Genomic DNA, 24,776 nt, shown 5'->3' on the forward strand with positions numbered 1-24,776 from the left:
ATCCATAGGAACAGAATGCACCATCGAGAGGAACAGGGGGCACCATCGAGAGGAACAGAGGGCACCATCGACAGGAACAGGGGGCACCATCTATAGGAACAGAGCGCACCATCGATAGTAATAGAGCGCACCATCCATAGTAACAGAGGGCACCATCGATAGGAACAGAGCACACCATCGACAGGAACAGGGGGCACCATCGATAGGAACAGGGGGCACCATCCATAGGAACAGGGGGCACCATCCATAGGAACAGGGGGCACCATCCATAGGAACAGAATGCACCATCGAGAGGAACAGGGGGCACCATCGAGAGGAACAGAGGGCACCATCGATAGTAATAGAGCGCACCATCCATAGTAACAGAGGGCACCATCGATAGGAACAGGGGGCACCATCGACAGGAACAGGGGTCACCATCGATAGGAACGGGGGCACCATCGATAGGAACAGGGGGCACCATCGATAGTAACAGAGCGCACCAACAATAGTAACAGAGGGCACCATCGACAGGAACAGGGGGCACCATCGATAGTAACAGAGCGCACCAACGATAGTAACAGAGGGCACCATCGATAGGAACAGAATGCACCATCGATTGGAACAGAGGGCACCATCGATAGGAACAGAGGGCACCAACGATAGTAACAGAGGGCACCTTTGATAGTAACAGAGGGCACCAACGATAGTAACAGAAGGCACCAACGATAGTAACAGAGGGCACCATCGATAGGAACAGAATGCACCATCGATTGGAACAGAGGGCACCATCGATAGGAACAGAGGGCACCATCGATAGGAACAGAGGGCACCATCGATAGGAACAGAATGCACCATCGATTGGAACAGAGCACGTCATCGATAGGAACAGAGGGCACCATCGATAGGAACAGAGGGCACCATCGATAGGAACAGGGGGCACTGTCTATAGGAACAGAGCGCACCATCGATAGGAACAGAGGGCACCGTCGATAGGAACAGAGGGCACCGTCGATAGGAACAGAGGGCACCGTCGATAGGGACAGAGGGCACCGTCGATAGGGACAGAGGGCACCGTCGATAGGGACAGAGGGCACCGTCAATAGGGACAGAGGGCACCGTCAATAGGGACAGAGGGCACCGTCGATAGGGACAGACGGCACGTTCGATAGGAACAGAGGGCACCATCGATAGGAACAGAGCGCACCATCCATAGGAACAGAGCGCACCATCTATAGGAACAAGGGGCACCATCGATAGGAACAGGGGGAACCATCGATAGGAACAGGGGGCACCATCGATAGGAACAGAGCGCACCATCGATAGGAACAGAGCGCACCATCGATAGGAACAGAGCGCACCATCGATAGGAACAGGGGGCACCATCGATAGGAACAGAGGGCACCATCGATAGGAACAGAGGGCACCGTCGATAGGAACAGAGCGCACCGTCGATAGGAACAGGGGGTACCATCCATAGGAACAGGGGGTACCATCCATAGGAACAGGGGGCGCCATTACCTAGGAACAGGGGGCGCCATTACCTAGGAACAGGGGGCGCCATTACCTAGGAACAGAGGGCACCATCGAGAGGAACAGAGGGCACCATCGAGAGGAACAGAGGGCACCATCGATAGTAATAGAGCGCACCATCCATAGTAACAGAGGGTACCATCGATAGGAACAGGGGGCACCATCGACAGGAACAGGGGGCACCATCGATAGGAACGGGGGCACCATCGATAGGAACAGGGGGCACCATCGATAGTAACAGAGCGCACCAACGATAGTAACAGAGGGCACCATCGACAGGAACAGGGGGCACCATCGATAGGAACGGGGGCACCATCGATAGTAACAGTGCGCACCAACGATAGTAACAGAGGGCACCTTTGATAGTAACAGAGGGCACCATCGATTGGAACAGAGGGCACCATCGATAGGAACAGAGGGCACCAACGATAGGAACAGAGGGCACCATCGATAGGAACAGGGGGCACCATCGATTGGAACAGAGCACGCCATCAATAGGAACAGAGGGCACCATCGATAGGAACAGAATGCACCAACGATAGAAACAGAGGGCACCATCGATAGAAACAGAGGGCACCAACGATAGTAACAGAGGGCACCATCGATAGAAACAGAGGGCACCAACGATAGTAACATAGGGCACCATTGATAGAAACAGGGGGCACCATCGATAAGAACAGGGGGCACCATCGATAGAAGCAGAGCGCACCATCCATAGGAACAGGGGGCACCATCCATAGGAACAGGGGGCACCATCCATAGGAACAGGGGGCACCAGATAGGGGCAGAGGGCACCATCGATAGGGACAGAGGGCACCAGATAGGGACAGAGGGCACCATCGATAGGAACAGACAGCACCATCGATAGGAACAGAGCGCACCATCGATAGGGACAGAGCGCACCATCGATAGGGACAGAGCGCACCATCGATAGGGACAGAGGGCACCAGATAGGGACAGAGGGCACCATCGATAGGAACAGACAGCACCATCGATAGGAACAGAGGGCACCATCGATAGGAACAGAGGGCACCATTGATAGGGACAGAGGGCACCATCGATAGGAACAGACAGCACCATCGATAGGAACAGAGGGCACCATCGATAGGAACAGAGGGCACCATTGATAGGGACAGAGGGCACCAGATAGGGACAGACGGCACCATCGATAGGAACAGAGCGCACCATCGATAGGAACAGAGCGCACCATCGATAGGAACAGAGCGCACCATCTATAGGAACAGAGGGCACCATCGATAGGAACAGAGGGCACCATCGATAGGAACAGAGGGCACCATCGATAGGAACAGAGGGCACCATGTATAGGAAGAGAGTGTACCATCTACAAGATACACTGGAGTAACACCCAGGCTCTTCTGACTGTACCTTCCTAAATCTGCAACATCTGACATCTAAAAGGACAAGGGCCTAAGGTATATAGAACACTCCCACTTACAAGTTCCCCTCTAAGCCACTCTTCATCCTGATGTGTAAATTTATCGCTGTTATTTCAGTGTTGCTGGGTCAGAATCCTGGAACTGTCTCCCGACCACGATTGTGTTGCACCTACAATAGCAATATGATTAAGTAGCCAAGCAGCACTTCATCAAGGATGGGTTCCAATTAACAGCGAAGTCATGTTAAGATAAACCTAAGTAGTATGAGCAAGAGCAGATCTTTGAGCCTGCTCTGTATTCAAATGTGATTATGTCTGATCTTCTCATTCCCCCTTTTACCCGCACTATCCCTCTATCCCTTCATGTTTTAACAATCTCAGCCTTGAACATTGCCTCAATCAAGGACAGGAAATGACACCACCACAGGAAATGACATCGTCAACCCAAGGAAACCTAAACACAAATAGAAAGCGGGCCATGCCACCATTCGGAGGCCCAGTGAAGATGTTACCTAGAGTGGTGACCAAACGTCTGAAAACGAACCTTCCAGCTCAGCGAACAAACCTACATCCAGAACCTCAACCTGAAGTATAAATCTTTTCAAAACTCGCTAATAACTTTCTGCAGCTGATCTTTCCCCAGATTCGCCACTCTGAGTGAAGATATTCATCCTCAGTTCAATCCCAAATAGCTATCCCCTCATCCAGCGACCGTGTCCCTTGGTTCTCGAAACAGCCTTTCTGCAATCTATGAGAGAAATACGGAGTTGCCTGGCCTACTGTGGCAGAGTTTCCACGCTCTGCCCAACAGTGCTTGAGGAGTATTGAACCCAGGGTTGAAGTGAGGAGATCAGAAGAGGCTGCCTACCTGGCACTTCCACCCCGTACACTGCCACATCAGTCATGTTCAGGAGCTGACTCAGGCAGCCCTCCACCTCAGTGGTTGAGACATTCTCCCCTCGCCAGCGGAAAGTGTCGCCGCTCCGGTCCTTGAAATACATGTAGCCGAGCTCGTCCATAACCAGCACGTCACCTGCAAGCCGCAGACAACGCACAGAGAGAATTACAAGGCACTCCGGAATTACGCCAGAACATCCCACTCAAGAAACACGTTGCTTCACGTTCAAGTCACTCAGCAGACAAGATCGGAAAATCAAAAAACGAACTTAAGAACTCCTGGGCAGGATTACAGGAACCTAACAGGCAACAGAGCATAGCCACTGTCGTGTCAGCAAATGCTTACTGCAAGATCCCACCAACCCGTAAGCCAGGACCTTTGGGTGGCTTCGAACAATGCTCTGGGAGAGTAGGCATTAAGTTGAAGGTAAGTCAGGGCCAGGGTTCAATGTTTCATTGATACCACATTGGAGCGTCACCGTAACTTCTGCGATTGTGATGCCCTCGAATGAATGAGCTTCGGACAGAGGGGAGAGTACCACCCACTGAAACAAACAATCTCGTGCAGGATGGCATTTAGCAGGCAATGAAGGCTTTGTCAAGTGTTGCAAGCACTCATGGGACACATTCCAACCATTTGGGCACAGCAAAAGCTACCATATCTAACAAGGAGATAATGACTACAATCACTTTTAACCAACGTTGGTTACAGGATAAATATTGACCTGAACACCAGGGAGGTCACTCCTCACCCAACTCATTCCAAGTGGGACTGCGGGATCTTTCATGTCACTTGAGGTAGGGTGGGCGGGTTGGTGAATTAGACCTTGGTTTCACATCTCACCTGAAAGAGAGCACTGTTACAGCAAGGTAGCAGGGGGTTTGTTTGGATTTGGTGCTCACATCTTAAGGATGGAACTTAGACTTTCTGACTCCGAGGCAAATGTGTCAATGAGTTATGGATGAAACGGGTAGCAAGACAGAACATATGTAAAACCTCTGCGCTCACCCTGTGTGCCATTAGTTGTATTTTTACCGCAGTTTGTACCTGACAGGTAGGCGCTGTCTCCTTTCTTAAAGACGTTGTATGCAATCTTTTTGCTTGTGGCAGACTCGTTGGCGTAGCCATCAAACCGGCGAAGGGGGTCCTGCTGGTTAATGCGGCCTACCAACTGCCCCGGCTCACCTGGCTCAAGAGAAGGAGAAAAAGGTCAAAGGTTGGAGAAATTCACTGGAGATTCCACTTAGTGTAGGCCCATGGGCTGGAACTGCCGGGAGCTGGTGAACCAAGACTGACTGAATAAGTGCATTCACACACAGAGAGGAAGGACTTTTGAGCACCTCTGTCATACCTTTCGGGCTTTTGAGGTGTTCCAAAAGGCACCACAGTCAATTGACAAGCCGCACTCCATCCTGACTTGGGAATATAATTGATGTTCCTTTACTGTCACTGGGTCAAAATCCTGGATCCCTCTTCCTAACAGCTCTGTGGTTGTCCATACACAGATTTCATCTCTCTCAGCACCCCGGCCCACAAGCCCCATTTCTGATTAAGGGCTTATGCCCGAAATGTTGATTCTCTTGCTCCTCGGATGCTGCCTGACCTGCTGTGCTTTTCCAGCACCACACTCTCGATGGCAGTCCACACACCCCAAGGACTGCATAAAGGCACTGTCCTCTTAAGGGAAATTAAGGAGAGCCAATGAATGCTGGCCCAGCCAGCAACGCTCTGAATAAATTAGAAAAAAAACACTTTTGGAAATCTAGTCAGATTCTTTCAAGATCTCTTTCTCTCGTTGCACCTGTCAGTATTCTATAATTCCTGACGCAGACTGAAGAAGGTGAAACAAGAACATTGTGTCCTAGTTTCAGGGGAAGGTTGGCTGCAACAATGATATCTGGGATACAAACAGGAGACAAACACTTCCGATTGCAGAAAACCACCGCACTGATAGCAAAACACCACGGCTTCTTTACACGTGCCTTACGTATCGATCTAAGCAGTGAAAGCCTGCAAGGAGGTTGGGAGGGGGCCAAAAAATACAAGAAGCCTGGCATTTGCAACAGAGCGATGTGGGATTGGTTTACTTACAAACACTTCCAATTAAGTGCCTTCATAATGTAATAAACATCAGGCACAATTCTGCTCAACGCCACTAGATGGTGACAACTTCACACAATAGCAGGTGAAATACCTCCACAAAGGCCAGTATCCCATCACCAAGTCACCCATTATTTACAGGCTCAAAGTGCGTGACACTGACCCAGCTCGCTCAGAGCTGGCACCGAGAGTGAGCAGTACCCCTGGCCCTCCTGTTTATATCTGTCAGCCAGGGCTCCCCGATTGGACTCAGGTAACAGCCGCAATCAGGGAACATCATTCCAATCAGTACAGCAGGTACATCGCGCTAGTCTTTCTAACAGTTGAGTCCCTGTTTTGAGTTCATCTCAGAAATGGAAAGCGCTCCCACTCTGTTCTGGCCCTCAGAATTCCCAGAAGTGTGAGGTCGGGCAAGCTGAGTTAGTTTCCATGAAAGCTGCAGGGCCGACCTGTGTGCTGCTTTTGCAGTGAATGGGGCTGGGTTGGGGGCACTGGTGGCTAATGACCTGGAAACACCAGCACAGACTCATCTAGAAAATCCATCTGGGATGGATTAGCTCTTTGGCAACTGCAAATCCTGATGATTACCTGGTTTGCAGGGGATACACAGCCCATTGGGACCTCGGATAAGCTCGAGAGTATCTTCATTAACCTTCAGCAGACGGATAGGATAGACCTGGGGCAAGATGCGGCTGTTAAACCCACAGGCGCCTACCTGTAGAAAAAAACAGAAGAAGAACAGTGATTCTGTATTGAATAACTAACATAAATAAGAGAGCTAAGTGTGCATCTTAGGAGCATATGTGGCCAAACTGATACCTTAATTACATAGAACATAGAACAGTACAGCACAGAACAGGCCCTTCAGCCCACGATGTTGTGCTGACCATTGATCCTCATGTATACACCCTCAAATATCTGTGACCATATGTATGTCCAGCAGTCTCTTAAATGTCCCCAATGACCCTGCCTCCACAACTGCTGCTGGCAACGCATTCCATGCTCTCACAACTCTCTGTGTAAAGAACCCGCCTCTGATATCCCCTCTATACTTTCCTCCAACCAGCTTAAAATTATGACCCCTCGTGTTAGCCATTTTTGCCCTGGGAAATAGTCTCTGGCTATCGACTCTATCTATGCCTCTCACTATCTTGTATACCTCAATTAGGTCCCCTCTCCTCCTCCTTTTCTCCAATGAAAAAAGTCCGAGCTCAGTCAACCTCTCTTCATAAGATAAGCCCTCCAGTCCAGGCAGCATCCTGGTAAACCTCTTCTGAACCCTCTCCAAAGCATCCACATCTTTCCTATAATAGGGCGACCAGAACTGGACGCGGTATTCCAAGTGCGGTCTAACCAAAGTTTTATAAAGCTCCAACAAGATCTCACAGCTCTTAAACTCAACCTCCTGTTAATGAAAGCCAAAACACCATATGCTTTCTTTACAAACCTGTCCACTTGGGTGGCTATTTTAAGGGATCTATGTACCTGCACACCAAGATCCCTCTGTTCCTCCACACTGCCAAGAATCCTATCCTGAATCCTGTACTTAATGCATCACCTTGCATTTATCCAGGTTGAACTCCATCTGCCACCTCTCAGCCCATCTCTGCATCCTGTCAATGTCCTGCTGCAGCCTACAACAGCCCTCTATACGGTCACCGACACCTCCAACCTTTGTGTCGTCTGCAAACTTGCTGACCCATCGTCCAATCCCCTCATCCAAGTCATTAATAAAATTACAAACAGTAGAGGCCCAAGGACAGAGCCCTGTGGAACATCACTCACCACTGACTTCCAGACAGAATATTTTCCTTCTACTACCACTCGCTGTCTTCTGTTGGCCAGCCAATTCTGTATCCAGACAGCTAAGTTCCCCTGTATCCCATTCCTCCTGACCTTCTAAATGAGCCTACCATGGGGAACCTTATCAAATGGAAAAATGAGGACTGCAGATGCTGGAGGGCAGAGTCGAGAGTGTGGTGCTGGAAAAGCACAGCAGGGTCAGGCAGCATCCGAGGAGCAGGAGAATCGACGTTTCAGGCAGGAGCCCTTCTTTAGGAATCCTTAATTGCAATGGCAATCCCTATCCCAAAATGGTCAGTGGAATCTTTCTTCTCAAGTCATTCCTAATGCCCATTCTCTCATTCACTGCCGACCCCCAAAATAAACATCCCATTGGGGAGACTGGGTTAGTTCCAGAGTGAGTACCCACCTTGCCGTCCAGGTTGGCGATGGCACAGTTGCACTCAGTTGCCCCATAGAACTCTGCCATCTGCTTGATGCGGAAGCGACTGGTGAAGGACTCCCAGACCGAGGGTCTCAGGCCGTTACCAATCGCCATACGGATGTGGTGCTGGCTTTCAGCCAGGCGGACCGGTTGGTTGAGGAGATACCGGCAAATCTCGCCAATGTACTGGACGATCTGAAGAGCAACGGTCGCATATTAACATCCAAGCAGAGAAGTGGTGTGCAGGTTGTTGGAGGGGATTCTGACAGATAACATTTACATGCATTTGGAAAAGCAAGGACTGATTAGGGATAGTCAACATGGGGCTTTGTGGGTGGGAAGTCATCTCTCAAATTTGATTGATTTGTTTGGAGAGGTAACAAAGAGGATTGATGTGGGCAGAGTGGTGGACATCTCTATATGGTCTTAGGGAGGCGTTGGACAAGCTTATTTATGGTAGACTGGTTAACAAGGTTACATCACATGGAATACAGGGAGAACGAGCCATTTGGATACAACATTGGCTTGAAGGCAGGAGACAGAGGGTGGTGGTGGACAGGGGTTTTCACACTGGAGCCCTGTAACCAGTAGTATTTTGTCATTTATATAAATGATTTGGATGTGAACATAGGAGGTATAGTTAGTAAATTTGCAGACGACACTTACATTGGAGCTTTAGTGGACAGTATACAACGGGACCTTGATCAGATGGGCCAATGGACCGAGAACTGGCAGGTGGACTTTAATTTAGACAAATGTGGGGTGCTGCATTTTGGAAAGGCAAATCAGGGCAGGCTGTATACATTTAATGGTAAGGTCCTGGGGAATGTTGCTGAACAAAAACACCTTGGAGTGCAGGTTCATAGCTCCTTGAAAGTAGGACAGGACAGTGAAGAAAGTGTTTGTGTGCTTGCCTCTATTGTTCAGTGCTTTGAGTACAGGAGTTGGGATGTCAGATTGCAGCTATACAGGACATTGGTTAAAACACTTTAGGAATACTGCATGCAATTCTGGTCTCTCTGTTGTAGGGAAGTTGTTGTGAAACTTCAAAGGGTTCAGAAAAGATTTCCAAGGATGTTGCCAGGGTTGGAGGGTTTGAGCTACAGGGAGAGGCTGAACAGGCTGGGGCTGTTTTCCCTGGAGCATTGGAGGCTGAGGGGTGACGTTATAGAAGTTTATAAAATCATGAGGGGCATGGATAGCGTAAATGGACAAGGTCTTTTCTCCAAGGTGGGAGGAATCTAAAACTAGAGGACGCAAATATAAGGTGAGAGGAGAAAGATTTAAAAAGAGAACTGAAGGGCAACTTTTTCACGTAGAGAGTGGTGTGTGTGTGGAAAGAGCTGCCAGAGGAAGTGGTGGAGGCTGATACAATTACAACATCTGGATGGGGACATGAACAGGAAGAGTTTAGAGGAATATGGGCCAAATACTGGCAAATCAGACTAGATAAATTTAGGATATCTGGTTGGCACGGATGAGTTGGCTCGAAGGATTTGTTTTTGTGCTATCCGCCTCTATAACTCTACGACTAAGTAGCTGTGGTCTGGAATGAACCGCCTGTGAGTGGTGTGCAGGCAGGTACAATTAATTTTCTTTGGAAAACCTCAAATGGTCATTTGAAAGGAACAAGGAGGATTATGGGGAGAAGGTGGGAGAATAGCTCTAGATGAGGTGTTCATTCAGAGAGCCAGCGCAGACGCAATGGGTTGAACGGCCTCCTTCTATATTGCAACACTTCTGCCATTGTGAGATATTCAAGTCTGACATTTTGTAAGCATTAACGGAGTCAAGAAACATGGGGATTGGGCAAGTAAAGTGGAGTGGAATGGAAAGGAAATAGAGCATCCTCCACCTTATTCAATGGTCATAGGCTTGAAGGCCTGAATGGCCTACTGCGGGCTGTATTTTTTCTCACACAATCCTGTTCCTGAGCACTTTCAGTGCAAACGGGCAGGCAGCCAGGCCAATGTGGGTGAGGGGGAGATGTGGGTGCTGAGCTGGAAGCGAACAGAAACCCCAAGTGTGCACAGCACAGAGAGAGGCTTGTAAACACTCACAGTGCAGTTGTACTTCACGCAGTCATCCCAGAATCGACTCGCCGAGAATTTCTTTTTGATCACAACAGTCAGGCCGTGCAGGACGCACTGTCCCACACCAACTATGTTGCCTGTTGACAGAATGGGGACACATCCTTTCAAAAACACACTCTCGCTTGCACTGAAAACTCAGTAACAGGTTGACACAGGGAAGCCTGCGGATCACGAGTGAGTGTAATCTCCAAGGCACAACATGCTTGTTTGATAAGTCGTCCAATGAGCAAGTTTTTTTCTTTTATATTGTCAATAGTTCTTATCCCTGAAACCATAACCCCTCACTTGTGTGACCCCACACTCAGCCAGCCTTACAACCCTCCGCGGACCCGCACTCCTCAGATTATGGTCTCCCCGTTGATTCAATATTAGTGGTCCCCCTCAGTTTCCAAGCTCCTAAATGCTGTGGAATTTCCCCCACAAACTTCTCCACCTCACCTTTCCTTAACATCCTCTCTGACCTCTATTTTGGGCAGCTGTTGTTACAACACACAGGGCTTGGTGTTTGAGAATGCTCCAGTGACGTGTCTGGGACATTTTAACTACATTAAAGATGCTTTGTCAATGAAAGCTATTGTTCATTCATATAGGCCCCATGTTTTGCTATCCATTCCAGTTGGTTGTAACTGTAAGTAAATTATTTTCATGCTGGCTTTTTAAGTATGCCTCTGCCTCATAACAATTTTAATTAAAAATAGGCATTGCAAGACAATTGCACAGACGCCCAGATTCTGGATGAACAGAGTTTAAGAGTGCACCGCCTTCTGCTTTTATTTCAGTTTACAGATTCAGAGACATGTCTACTCCCAAAATGCAAGGAATTCCGAGCATGTGAGGTGTAATTACACTCAAGGCATAAACAGATGAGGAAAGAGTTCACGGACTGAAAACTTTATTAGCTGCAACGTAGCACCTACCCTTGTTGCAACGTTTAATGGATTGTGAGGGATCTCTCGTGTGATAATATTTCACATTGGAAGGAGGGAGACTCCAGGGAGACAAAGCTGTAATTTGGGGGAGTTAAGCATTTCACTGTAATGAACAGCACCCAGCTATATACTTGGCGAATTTACTTCAAACCCCTCCAAGATTGAAATGATTATGCAAAAGCTAAATAATATGCGAGAATTCTGAAATAAAGCAAGGCAGAATCCAAGAGATTCTTCTGGTCTGTCCTACTAGCTGGGATATTTCAGAAGAAACACGGAACAATTTAATGCATAGGAGACTGTTCACCATTTCCATTCATTACTCTCCCACATCACTCAGTAACATGAGCTTCCAGCCCAGCCTGAGCTTGAACCCCAAACCAGAGACACGAGTGATAATGTAGGCAGCGCTCCAGTCCAGTGCTGAAGGAATGACGCAGTGTTGGAGGTACCATCCGTTCGATGAGATGTTAAACTGAGCTCAATCCACTGCAACCTGACACAAGTGAGAAACTGGGAGACACTGAGGTCTGCAGACGTTGGAGATCAGAGTTGAGAGTGTGCTGCTGGAAAAGCACAGCAGGTCAAGCAGCATCTGAGGAGCAGGAGAATCGACATCTCGGGCCAGAACCCTTTCCTGATGAAGGGGTCTGGTCTGATCTCCTGCTCCTCGGATGCTGCCTGACCTGCTGTGCTTTGCCAGCAACACACTCTCAACAAGTGAGAAACTGTATGGATGCGAAGCAAGAATGAAGAAAAGGAACAAAGACAGAAATTGCTGGAGAAACTCAGCAGGTCTGGCAGCATCTGTGCAGGGAAAGCAGAGTTACTGTTCGGGTCGAGCGACCCTTCATCAGAACCGGGTCACCGGACTCGAAATGTGAATGTTGTTTCTCTTTCCACAGATGCTACCAGACCTGCAGAGTTTCTCCAGCAAATTCTGTTTTTGTTTCCGATTTCCAGCATCTGCAGTTCTTTATTTTTATCTTAACAATAACAAATAGAACGTGTTCTCCTATCGTTAGAGTGACTTTCTCAGAGCGGAACCTTCCACTTGGGTCAGTCAAGCTGAGAATCTGATGTGGGAATAGGGAGATGGAAGGCAATGATGTCCAGACACCAAAAGAATGGTGGACTGGGGCATGCACGTCGAGTCATCGAGCTGTACAGCATGGAAGCAGATCCATTGATCCAACTCATCCAGGATGACCAGGTATTTGCTGCGCCACCTCATACCATAACTATCACATGAATACCACCAAATGGTCAGCACTCTGATAAGCAGGAATGATATCATGACTTCTTACCTGCTGAATGATACAGGGGCAGACAGTCATAAATAATGTCATCATGCTTCATTCGGAATCCATAATAAGCAAACACAGCCATCCTGTAGTACCTACAAGCAAGCACACCCGCTGATGAGTAGGATGGAGGGGAAAAAGCAGGGCTTTGTATCTTACAGAGCAAGCAGGTCAACTAACTGAGGTGAGAAATCCCCATCCAAGCTCTGCTGCATTGGGTCATCCTTCGTGTTGCTGGGTGCTAAAACCCGAGACAAAGATTCAACTTAACGTCTTGGTGAATAACGACTTTCCCATTGTTGAGATGCACCAAATGATAGAGCACAAAAAAAGGGCCGTTTTGTCACTTCTGAAAGAGCTGTCAAATCTCACTCCCCCTCCCCCACACCCCACCCACAGTTGCTGCTGACTTTGTTTCTCAAGCATCCTATTCGGATCGTAATCCACCAAAAAATACTTTTGCTATCGCCCCTCTTGTTAATCTGTCAACATTGCCAGGGTCAAGTCTGAACTGTCAGAGCTGAAACAGCCACTGCTCTCTGCTGTGCTGCTCAGTCTCAGCACATACCTGCTGTGGACTACAATGGCCGCTTTCGGCATACCCGTGGTGCCAGACGTGTAGATGTAAAAAAGACGATCTGTAAAGAGGACAGGGAGAGAGGGAAATCAGGTGCAGCATGTTTATACAGCAACGTGCTTCTCATCTTCCAATTGTCACACAATTCCAGCTATATGTCAAGCACAGACCCCACAAAGGAATGATTAACACAAGAAACATAATTGCCCCTTATCTCATACGTCCCAGCTCTTAACTGTTATATAGAGAAATACAGAGAGATTGAGCTGCACTGGCTAACCACTCCAACAACGGTACAAGGTCAAAAAACACTGAGCAATCAGTGAACATTGGCCCAAACATCTACGATTTCCATAACTATAAAACGCTAACGGTTTTCACTGTTTATATAATTAAATGCTGCATTTGATTATCTCTTACCTTCAGAATTAACAGCAGGGTACAGGAGGTAAAGGATGGTGTAACAATAACAGCAGGGTACAGGAGGTAAAGGATGGTGTATCAGTAACAGCAGGGTACAGCAGGTAAAGGATGATGTATCGATAACAGCAGGGTACAGGAGGTGAAGGAGGCTGTACCAATAACAGCAGGGTACAGGAGGTGAAGGAGGCTGTATCAATAACAGCAGAGTACAGGAGGTAAAGGATGGTGTATCAGTAACAGCAGGGTACAGCAGGTAAAGGATGGTGTATCAGTAACAGCAGTGTACAAGAGGTAAAGGAGGCTGTATCGATAACAGCAGGGTACAGGAGGTAAACGATGGTGTATCAGTAACAGCAGGGTACAAGAGATAAAGGAGGCTGTATCAATAACAGCAGGGTACAGGAGGAAAAGGATGGTGTATCGATAACAGCAGGGTACAGGAGGTAAAGGATGGTGTATCAGTAACAGCAGGGTACAGGAGGTAAAGGATGGTGTATCGATAACAGCAGGGTACAGGAGGTAAAGGATGGTGTATCAGTAACAGCAGGGTACAATAGGTAAAGGATGGTGTACCGATAACAGCAGGGTACAGGAGGTTAAGGATGGTGTATCGATAACAGCAGGGTACAGGAGGTAAAGGATGGTGTATCAATAACAGCAGGGTACAGGAGGTAAAGGATGGTGTATCTGTAACAGCAGGGTACAGGAGGTAAAGGATGGTGTATCAGTAACAGCAGGGTACAGGAGGTAAAGGAGGCTGTATCAATAACAGCAGGGTACAGGAGGTAAAGGAGGCTGTATCAATAACAGCAGGGTACAGGAGGTAAAGGATGGTGTATCAGTAACAGCAGGGTACAGGAGGTAAAGGATGGTGTATCAGTAACAGCAGGGTACAGGAGGTAAAGGATGGTGTATCGATAACAGCAGGGTACAGGAGGTAAAGGATGGTGTATCGATAACAGCAGGGTACAGGAGGGAAAGGATGGTGTATCAGTAACAGCAGGGTACAGGAGGTAAAGGATGGTGTATCAATAACAGCAGGGTACAGGAGGTAAAGGATGGTGTATCAGTAACAGCAGGGTACAGGAGGGAAAGGATGGTGTATCAGTAACAGCAGGGTACAGGAGGTAAAGGATGGTGTATCAGTAACAGCAGGGTACAGGAGGTAAAGGATGGTGTATCGATAACAGCAGGGTACAGGAGGTAAAGGATGGTGTATCGATAACAGCAGGGTACAGGAGGGAAAGGATGGTGTATCAGTAACAGCAGGGTACAGGAGGTAAAGGATGGTGTATCAATAACAGCAGGGTGCAGGAGGGAAAGGATGGTGTATCAGTAACAGCAGGGTACAGGAGGTAAAGGATGGTGTATCAGTAACAGCAGGGTAGAGGAGGTAAAGGATGGTGTATCAGTAACAGCAGGGTGTAGGAGGCAAAGGAGGCTGTATCAGTAACAGCAGAGTACAGGAGATAAAGGATGGTGTATTCATAACAGCAGGGTCCAGGAGGTAAAGGATGGTGTATTGATAACAGCAGGGTACAGGATGTAAAGGATGGTGTATCGATAACAGCAGGGTACAGGAGGTAAAGGATGGTGTATCAGTAACAGCAGGGTACAAGAGGTAAAGGAGGCTGTATCGATAACAGCAGGGTACAGGAGGTAAAGGATGGTGTATCGATAACAGCAGGGTACAGGAGGTAAAGGATGGTGTATCAGTAACAGCAGGGTACAAGAGGTAAAGGAGGCTGTATCGATAACAGCAGGGTACAGGAGGTAGAGGAGGCTGTATCGATAACAGCAGAGTACAGGAGGTAAAGGATGGTGTAACAGTAACAGCAGGGTACAGGAGGTAAAGGATGGTGTATCGATAACAGCAGGGTACAGGAGGTAAAGGAGGCTGTATCGATAACAGCAGAGTACAGGAGGTAAAGGATGGTGTATCGATAACAGCAGGGTACAATACGTAAAGGATGGTGTTACAATAACAGCAGGGTACAGGAGGTAAAGGAGGCTGTATCGATAACAGCAGGGTACAGGAGGTATAGGATGGTGTATCGATAACAGCAGTGTACAGGAGGTAAAGGATGGTGTATCAGTAACAGCAGGGTACAATAGGTAAACGATAGTGTATCGATAACAGCAGTGTACAGGAGGTGAAGGATGCTGTATCGATAACAGCAGGGTACAGGAGGCTGTATCAATAACAGCAGAGTACAGGAGGTAAAGGATGGTGTATCGATAACAGCAGTGTACAGGAGGTAAAGGATGGTGTATCGATAACAGCAGGGTACAGGAGGTAAAGGATGGCGTATCAGTAACAGCAGGGTACAATACGTAAAGGATGGTGTATCAATAACAGCAGGGTACAGGAGGTAAAGGATGGTGTATCAGTAACAGCAGGGTACAGGAGGTAAAGGATGGTGTATCAGTAACAGCAGGGTACAGGAGGTAAAGGATGGTGTATCAGTAACAGCAGGGTACAGGAGGTAAAGGATGGTGTATCGATAACAGCAGGGTACAATACGTAAAGGATGGTGTATCGATAACAGCAGGGTACAGGAGGTAAAGGATGGTGCATCGATAACAGCAGGGTACAGGAGGTAAAGGATGGTGTATCAGTAACAGCAGGGTACAGGAGGTAAAGGATGGTGTATCAGTAACAGCAGGGTACAGGAGGTAAAGGATGGTGTATCAGTAACAGCAGGGTACAGGAGGTAAAGGATGGTGCATCGATAACAGCAGGGTACAGGAGGTAAAGGATGGTGTATCAGTAACAGCAGGGTACAGGAGGTAAAGGATGGTGTATCAGTAACAGCAGGGTACAGGAGGTAAAGGATGGTGTATCAGTAACAGCAGGGTACAGGAGGTAAAGGATGGTGTATCAGTAACAGCAGGGTACAGGAGGTAAAGGATGGTGTATCAGTAACAGCAGGGTACAGGAGGTAAAGGATGGTGTATCAGTAACAGCAGGGTACAGGAGGTAAAGGAGGCTGTATCGATAACAGCAGGGTACAGGAGGTAAAGGAGGCTGTATCAATAACAGCAGGGTACAGGAGGTAAAGGATGGTGTATCGATAACAGCAGGGTACAGGAGGTAAAGGATGGTGTATCAGTAACAGCATGGTACAGGAGGTAAAGCATGGTGTATCGGTAACAGCAGGGTACAGGAGGCTGTATCAGTAACAGGAGGGTACAGGAGGTAAAGGAGGCAGTATTGCTAACAGCAGAGTACAGGAGATAAAGGATGGTGTATTGATAACAGCAGGGTACAGGAGGTAAAGGATGGTGTATTGATAACAGCAGGGTACAGGAGGTAAAGGAGGCTGTATCAATAACAGCAGGGTACAGGAGGTAAAGGATGGTGTATCAGTAACAGCAGGGTACAGGAGGCTGTATCAGTAACAGGAGGGTACAGGAGGTAAAGGATGGTGTATCGATAACAGCAGGGTACAGGAGGTAAAGGATGGTGCATCGATAACAGCAGGGTACAGGAGGTAAAGGATGGTGTATCAGTAACAGCAGGGTACAGGAGGTAAAGGATGGTGTATCAGTAACAGCAGGGTACAGGAGGTAAAGGATGGTGTATCAGTAACAGCAGGGTACAGGAGGTAAAGGATGGTGCATCGATAACAGCAGGGTACAGGAGGTAAAGGATGGTGTATCAGTAACAGCAGGGTACAGGAGGTAAAGGATGGTGTATCAGTAACAGCAGGGTACAGGAGGTAAAGGATGGTGTATCAGTAACAGCAGGGTACAGGAGGTAAAGGATGGTGCATCGATAACAGCAGGGTACAGGAGGTAAAGGATGGTGTATCAATAACAACAGGGTACAGGAGGTAAAGGATGGTGTATCAATAACAGCAGGGTACAGGAGGTAAAGGATGGTGTATCAGTAACAGCAGGGTACAGGAGGTAAAGGATGGTGTATCAGTAACAGCAGGGTACAGGAGGTAAAGGATGGTGTATCAGTAACAGCAGGGTACAGGAGGTAAAGGATGGTGTATCAGTAACAGCAGGGTACAGGAGGTAAAGGAGGCTGTATCGATAACAGCAGGGTACAGGAGGTAAAGGAGGCTGTATCAATAACAGCAGGGTACAGAAGGTAAAGGATGGTGTATCGATAACAGCAGGGTACAGGAGGTAAAGGATGGTGTATCAGTAACAGCATGGTACAGGAGGTAAAGCATGGTGTATCGGTAACAGCAGGGTACAGGAGGCTGTATCAGTAACAGGAGGGTACAGGAGGTAAAGGAGGCAGTATTGCTAACAGCAGAGTACAGGAGATAAAGGATGGTGTATTGATAACAGCAGGGTACAGGAGGTAAAGGATGGTGTATTGATAACAGCAGGGTACAGGAGGTAAAGGAGGCTGTATCAATAACAGCAGGGTACAGGAGGTAAAGGATGGTGTATCAGTAACAGCAGGGTACAGGAGGCTGTATCAGTAACAGGAGGGTACAGGAGGTAAAGGATGGTGTATCGATAACAGCAGGGTACAGGAGGTAAAGGATGCTGTATCGATAACAGCAGGGTACAGGAGGCTGTATCAATAACAGCAGAGTACAGGAGGTAAAGGATGGTGTATCAGTAACAGCAGGGTACAGGAGGTAAAGGATGGTGTATCAGTAACAGCAGGGTACAGGAGGTAAAGGATGGTGTATCAGTAACAGCAGGGTACAGGAGGTAAAGGATGGTGTATCAGTAACAGCAGGGTACAGGAGGTAAAGGATGGTGTATCAGTAACAGCAGGGTACAGGAGGTAAAGGAGGCTGTATCGATAACAACAGGGTACAGGAGGTAAAGGAGGCTGTATCAATAACAGCAGGGTACAGGAGGTAAAGGATGGTTTATCAGTAACAGCAGGGTACAGGAGGCTGTATCAGTAACAGGAGGGTACAGGAGGTAAAGGAGGCTGTATTGATAACAGCAGAGTACAGGAGGTAAAGGATGGTGTATCGATAACAGCAGTGTACAGGAGGTAAAGGATGGTGTATCGATAACAGCAGGGTACATGAGGTAAAGGATGGTGTATCAGTAACAGCAGGGTACAGGAGGTAAAGGTTGGTGTATCGATAACAGCAGGGTACAGGAGGTAAAGGATGGTGTATCGATAACAGCAGGGTACAGGAGGTAAAGGATGGTGTATCCATAACAGCAGGGTACAGGAGGTACAGGAGGCTGTATCAACAACAGCAGAGTACAGGAGGTAAAGGATGGTGTATCAGTAACAGCAGGGTACAGGAGGTAAAGGATGGTGTATCAGTAACAGCAGGGTACAGGAGGTAAAGGATGGTGTATCAATAACAGCAGGGTACAGGAGGTAAAGGATGGTGTATCAGTAACAGCAGGGTACAGGAGGTAAAGGATGGTGTATCAATAACGGCAGGGTACAGGAGGTAAAGGATGGTGTATCGATAACAGCAGAGTACAGGAGGTAAAGGATGGTGTATCAGTAACAGCAGGGTACAGGAGGTAAAGGATGGTGTATCGATAACAGCAGGGTACAGGAGGTAAAGGATGGTGTATCGATAACAGCAGAGTACAGGAGGTAAAGGATGGTGTATCAGTAACAGCAGGGTACAGGAGGTAAAGGATGGTGTATCGATAACAGCAGAGTACAGGAGGTAAAGGATGGTGTATCAGTAACAGCAGGGTACAATAGGTAAAGGATGGTGTATCAGTAACAGCAGGGTACAGGAGGTAAAGGATGGTGTATCAGTAACAGCAGAGTACAGGAGGTAAAGGATGGTGTATCAACAACAGCAGAGTACAGGAGGTAAAGGATGGTGTATCGATAACAGCAGGGTACAGGAGGTAAAGGATGGTGTATCAATAACAGCAGAGTACAGGAGGTAAAGGATGGTGTATCGATAACAGCAGAGTACAGGAGGTAAAGGATGGTGTATCGATAACAGCAGGGTACAGGAGGTAAAGGATGGTGTATCAATAACAGCAGGGTACAGGAGGTAAAGGATGGTGTATCGATAACAGCAGGGTACAGGAGGTAAAGGATGGTGTATCGATAACAGCAGTGTACAGGAGGTGAAGGATGGTGTATCAGTAACAGCAGGGTACAGGAGGTAAAGGATGGTGTATCGATAACAGCAGGGTACAGGAGGTAAAGAATGGCGTATCAGTAACAGCAGGGTACAGGAGGTAAAGGATGGTGTATCGATAACAGCAGGGTACAGGAGGTAAAGGATGGTGTATCAGTAACAGCAGGGTACAGGAGGTAAAGGATGGTGTATCAACAACAGCAGAGTACAGGAGGTAAAGGATGGTGTATCAACAACAGCAGAGTACAGGAGGTAAAGGATGGTGTATCAGTAACAGCAGGGTACAATAGGTAAAGGATTGTGTATCAGTAACAGCAGGATCAGGAGGTAAAGGATGGTGTATCAGTAACAGCAGAGTACAGGAGGTAAAGGATGGTGTATCAACAACAGCAGAGTACAGGAGGTAAAGGATGGTGTATCGATAACAGCAGGGTACAGGAGGTAAAGGATGGTGTATCAATAACAGCAGAGTACAGGAGGTAAAGGATGGTGTATCGATAACAGCAGAGTACAGGAGGTAAAGGATGGTGTATCGATAACAGCAGGGTACAGGAGGTAAAGGATGGTGTATCGATAACACCAGGGTACAGGAGGTAAAGGATGGTGTATCGATAACAGCAGTGTACAGGAGGTGAAGGATGGTGTATCAGTAACAGCAGGGTACAGGAGGTAAAGGATGGTGTATCGATAACAGCAGGGTACAGGAGGTAAAGAATGGCGTATCAGTAACAGCAGGGTACAGGAGGTAAAGGATGGTGTATCGATAACAGCAGGGTACAGGAGGTAAAAGATGGTGTATCAGTAACAGCAGGGTACAGGAGGTAAAGGATGGTGTATCAGTAACAGCAGGGTACAGGAGGTAAAGGAGGCTGTATCAATAACAGCAGGGTACAGGAGGCTGTATCAATAACAGCAGAGTACAGGAGGTGAAGGATGGTGTATCAATAACAGCAGGGTACAGAAGGTAAAGGATGGTGTATCGATAACAGCAGGGTACAGAAGGTAAAGGATGGTGTATCAGTAACAGCATGGTACAGGAGGTAAAGGATGGTGTATCGGTAACAGCAGGGTACAGGAGGCTGTATCAGTAACAGGAGGGTACAGGAGGTAAAGGAGGCTGTATTGATAACAGCAGAGTACAGGAGGTAAAGGATGGTGTATTGATAACAGCAGGGTACAGGAGGTAAAGGATGGTGTATTGATAACAGCAGGGTACAGGAGGTAAAGGAGGCTGTATCAATAACAGCAGGGTACAGGAGGTAAAGGATGGTGTATCAATAACAGCAGAGTACAGGAGGTAAAGGATGGTTTATCAGTAACAGCAGGGTACAGGAGGGAAAGGATGGTGTATCAGTAACAGCAGGGTACAGGAGGTAAAGGATGGTGTATCGATAACAGTAGAGTACAGGAGGTAAAGGATGGTGTATCGATAACAGCAGGGTACAGGAGGTAAAGGATGGTGTATCAGCAACAGCAGGGTACAGGAGGTAAAGGATGGTGTATCAATAACAGCAGAGTACAGGAGGTAAAGGATGGTGTATCGATAACAGCAGGGTACAGGAGGTAAAGGATGGTGTATCGATAACAGCAGAGTACAGGAGGTAAAGGATGGTGTATCAGTAACAGCAGGGTACAGGAGGTAAAGGATGGTGTATCAGTAACAGCAGGGTACAGGAGGTAAAGGATGGTGTATCGATAACAGCAGGGTACAGGAGGTAAAGGATGGTGCATCAGTAACAGCAGGGTACAGGAGGTAAAGGAGGCTGTATCAATAACAGCAGGGTACAGGAGGCTGTATCAATAACAGCACAGTACAGGAGGTAAAGGATGGTGTATCGATAACAGCAGGGTACAGGAGGTAAAGGATGGTGTATCAGTAACAGCAGGGTACAGGAGGTAAAGGATGGTGTATCAGTAACAGCAGGGTACAGGAGGTAAAGGATGGTGTATCAATAACAGCAGAGTACAGGAGGTAAAGGATGGTGTATCAGTAACAGCAGGGTACAGGAGGTAAAGGATGGTGTATCAGTAACAGCACGGTACAGGAGGTAAAGGATGGTGTATCAATAACAGCAGGGTACAGGAGGTAAAGGATGGTGTATCAGTAACAGCAGGGTACAGGAGGTAAAGGATGGTGTATCAGTAACAGCACGGTACAGGAGGTAAAGGATGGTGTATCAGTAACAGCAGGGTACAGGAGGTAAAGGATGGTGTATCAGTAACAGCACGGTACAGGAGGTAAAGGATGGTGTATCAATAACAGCAGAGTACAGGAGGTAAAGGATGGTGTATCAGTAACAGCAGGGTACAGGAGGTAAAGGATGGTGTATCAGTAACAGCACGGTACAGGAGGTAAAGGATGGTGTATCAATAACAGCAGGGTACAGGAGGTAAAGGATGGTGTATCGATAACAGCAGAGTACAGGAGGTAAAGGATGGTGTATCAGTAACAGCAGGGTACAGGAGGTAAAGGATGGTGTATCAGTAACAGCAGGGTACAGGAGGTAAAGGATGGTGTATCGATAACAGCAGGGTACAGGAGGTAAAGGATGGTGTATCAGTAACAGCAGGGTACAGGAGGTAAAGGAGGCTGTATCAATAACAGCAGGGTACAGGAGGCTGTATCAATAACAGCAGGGTACAGGAGGCTGTATCAATAACAGCAGAGTACAGGAGGTGAAGGATGGTGTATCGGTAACAGCAGGGTACAGGAGGTAAAGGATGGTGTATCAGTAACAGCAGGGTACAGGAGGTAAAGGATGGTGTATCAATAACAACAGGGTACAGGAGGTAAAGGATGGTGTATCGATAACAGCAGGGTACAGGAGGTAAAGGATGGTGTATCAGTAACAGCAGGGTACAGGAGGTAAAGGATGGTGTATCGATCACAGCAGGGTACAGGAGGTAAAGGAGGCTGTATCAGTAACAGCAGGGTACAGGAGGTAAAGGATGGTGTATCAATAACAACAGGGTACAGGAGGTAAAAGATGGTGTATCGATAACAGCAGGGTACAGGAGGTAAAGGATGGTGTATCAGTAACAGCAGGGTACAGGAGGTAAAGGATGGTGTATCAATAACAGCAGAGTACAGGAGGTAAAGGATGGTGTATCAGTAACAGCAGGGTACAGGAGGTAAAGGATGGTGTATCAGTAACAGCACGGTACAGGAGGTAAAGGATGGTGTATCAGTAACAGCAGGGTACAGGAGGTAAAGGAGGCTGTATCAATAACAGCAGGGTACAGGAGGCTGTATCAATAACAGCAGGGTACAGGAGGCTGTATCAATAACAGCAGAGTACAGGAGGTGAAGGATGGTGTATCGGTAACAGCAGGGTACAGGAGGTAAAGGATGGTGTATCAGTAACAGCAGGGTACAGGAGGTAAAGGATGGTGTATCAATAACAACAGGGTACAGGAGGTAAAGGATGGTGTATCGATAACAGCAGGGTACAGGAGGTAAAGGATGGTGTATCAGTAACAGCAGGGTACAGGAGGTAAAGGATGGTGTATCGATAACAGCAGGGTACAGGAGGTAAAGGAGGCTGTATCAGTAACAGCAGGGTACAAGAGGTAAAGGATGGTGTATCAGTAACAGCAGGGTACAGGGGGTAAAGGATGGTGTATCAGTAACAGCAGGGTACAGGAGGTAAAGGATGGTGTATCAGTAACAGCAGGGTACAGGAGGTAAAGGATGGTGTATCAGTAACAGCAGGGTACAGGAGGTAAAGGATGGTGTATCAGTAACAGCAGGGTACAGGAGGTAAAGGATGGTGTATCAGTAACAGCAGGGTACAGGAGGTAAAGGTTGGTGTATCAGTAACAGCAGGGTACAGGAGGTAAAGGATGGTGTATCAATAACAGCAGGGTACAGGAGGTAAAAGATGGTGTATCGATAACAGCAGGGTACAGGAGGTAAAGGATGGTGTATCGATAACAGCAGGGTACAGGAGGTAAAGGATGGTGTATCCATAACAGCAGGGTACAGGAGGTACAGGAGGCTGTATCAATAACAGCAGAGTACAGGAGGTAAAGGATGGTGTATCAGTAACAGCAGGGTACAGGAGGTAAAGGATGGTGTATCAGTAACAGCAGGGTACAGGAGGTAAAGGATGGTGTATCAATAACGGCAGGGTACAGGAGGTAAAGGATGGTGTATCGATAACAGCAGAGTACAGGAGGTAAAGGATGGTGTATCAGTAACAGCAGGGTACAGGAGGTAAAGGATGGTGTATCAGTAACAGCAGGGTACAGGAGGTAAAGGATGGTGTATCAATAACGGCAGGGTACAGGAGGTAAAGGATGGTGTATCGATAACAGCAGAGTACAGGAGGTAAAGGATGGTGTATCAGTAACAGCAGGGTACAGGAGGTAAAGGATGGTGTATCGATAACAGCAGGGTACAGGAGGTAAAGGATGGTGTATCAGTAACAGCAGAGTACAGGAGGTAAAGGATGGTGTATCGATAACAGCAGAGTACAGGAGGTAAAGGATGGTGTATCAGTAACAGCAGGGTACAATAGGTAAAGGATTGTGTATCAGTAACAGCAGGGTCAGGAGGTAAAGGATGGTGTATCAGTAACAGCAGAGTACAGGAGGTAAAGGATGGTGTATCAACAACAGCAGAGTACAGGAGGTAAAGGATGGTGTATCGATAACAGCAGGGTACAGGAGGTAAAGGATGGTGTATCAATAACAGCAGAGTACAGGAGGTAAAGGATGGTGTATCGATAACAGCAGAGTACAGGAGGTAAAGGATGGTGTATCGATAACAGCAGGGTACAGGAGGTAAAGGATGGTGTATCGATAACACCAGGGTACAGGAGGTAAAGGATGGTGTATCGATAACAGCAGTGTACAGGAGGTGAAGGATGGTGTATCAGTAACAGCAGGGTACAGGAGGTAAAGGATGGTGTATCGATAACAGCAGGGTACAGGAGGTAAAGAATGGCGTATCAGTAACAGCAGGGTACAGGAGGTAAAGGATGGTGTATCGATAACAGCAGGGTACAGGAGGTAAAAGATGGTGTATCAGTAACAGCAGGGTACAGGAGGTAAAGGGTGGTGTATCAGTAACAGCAGGGTACAGGAGGTAAAGGAGGCTGTATCAATAACAGCAGGGTACAGGAGGCTGTATCAATAACAGCAGAGTACAGGAGGTGAAGGATGGTGTATCAATAACAGCAGGGTACAGAAGGTAAAGGATGGTGTATCGATAACAGCAGGGTACAGAAGGTAAAGGATGGTGTATCAGTAACAGCATG

At 47.6% G+C, this 24,776-nt stretch overlaps 1 protein-coding gene across 4 annotated transcripts in view; it reads right to left on the reverse strand.

Annotated features, from left to right (window-relative positions):
* The window catches only part of slc27a1a (solute carrier family 27 member 1a), a 159,233-nt gene that overhangs the window by 73,200 nt on the left and 61,257 nt on the right, over positions 1-24,776 (reverse strand). For all 4 annotated transcript variants that reach the window (XM_087983462.1, XM_087983460.1, XM_087983461.1 and 1 more), the window contains exons 5-11: positions 13,028-13,097; positions 12,463-12,554; positions 10,194-10,303; positions 8,119-8,328; positions 6,495-6,621; positions 4,854-4,991; positions 3,777-3,941 (exon numbers count right to left, since the gene is read on the reverse strand). In XM_087983462.1, coding sequence (XP_087839588.1) covers positions 3,777-3,941; positions 4,854-4,991; positions 6,495-6,621; positions 8,119-8,328; positions 10,194-10,303; positions 12,463-12,554; positions 13,028-13,097 — 912 coding nt within the window. The remainder of the gene's footprint in view (positions 1-3,776; positions 3,942-4,853; positions 4,992-6,494; positions 6,622-8,118; positions 8,329-10,193; positions 10,304-12,462; positions 12,555-13,027; positions 13,098-24,776) is intronic.

The sequence above is a fragment of the Chiloscyllium plagiosum genome, unplaced genomic scaffold, assembly GCF_037043375.1.
Source record: "Chiloscyllium plagiosum isolate Xiang-an unplaced genomic scaffold, Cpla_swu_hap1 HiC_scaffold_45, whole genome shotgun sequence".
Classification (NCBI taxonomy): domain Eukaryota; kingdom Metazoa; phylum Chordata; class Chondrichthyes; order Orectolobiformes; family Hemiscylliidae; genus Chiloscyllium; species Chiloscyllium plagiosum.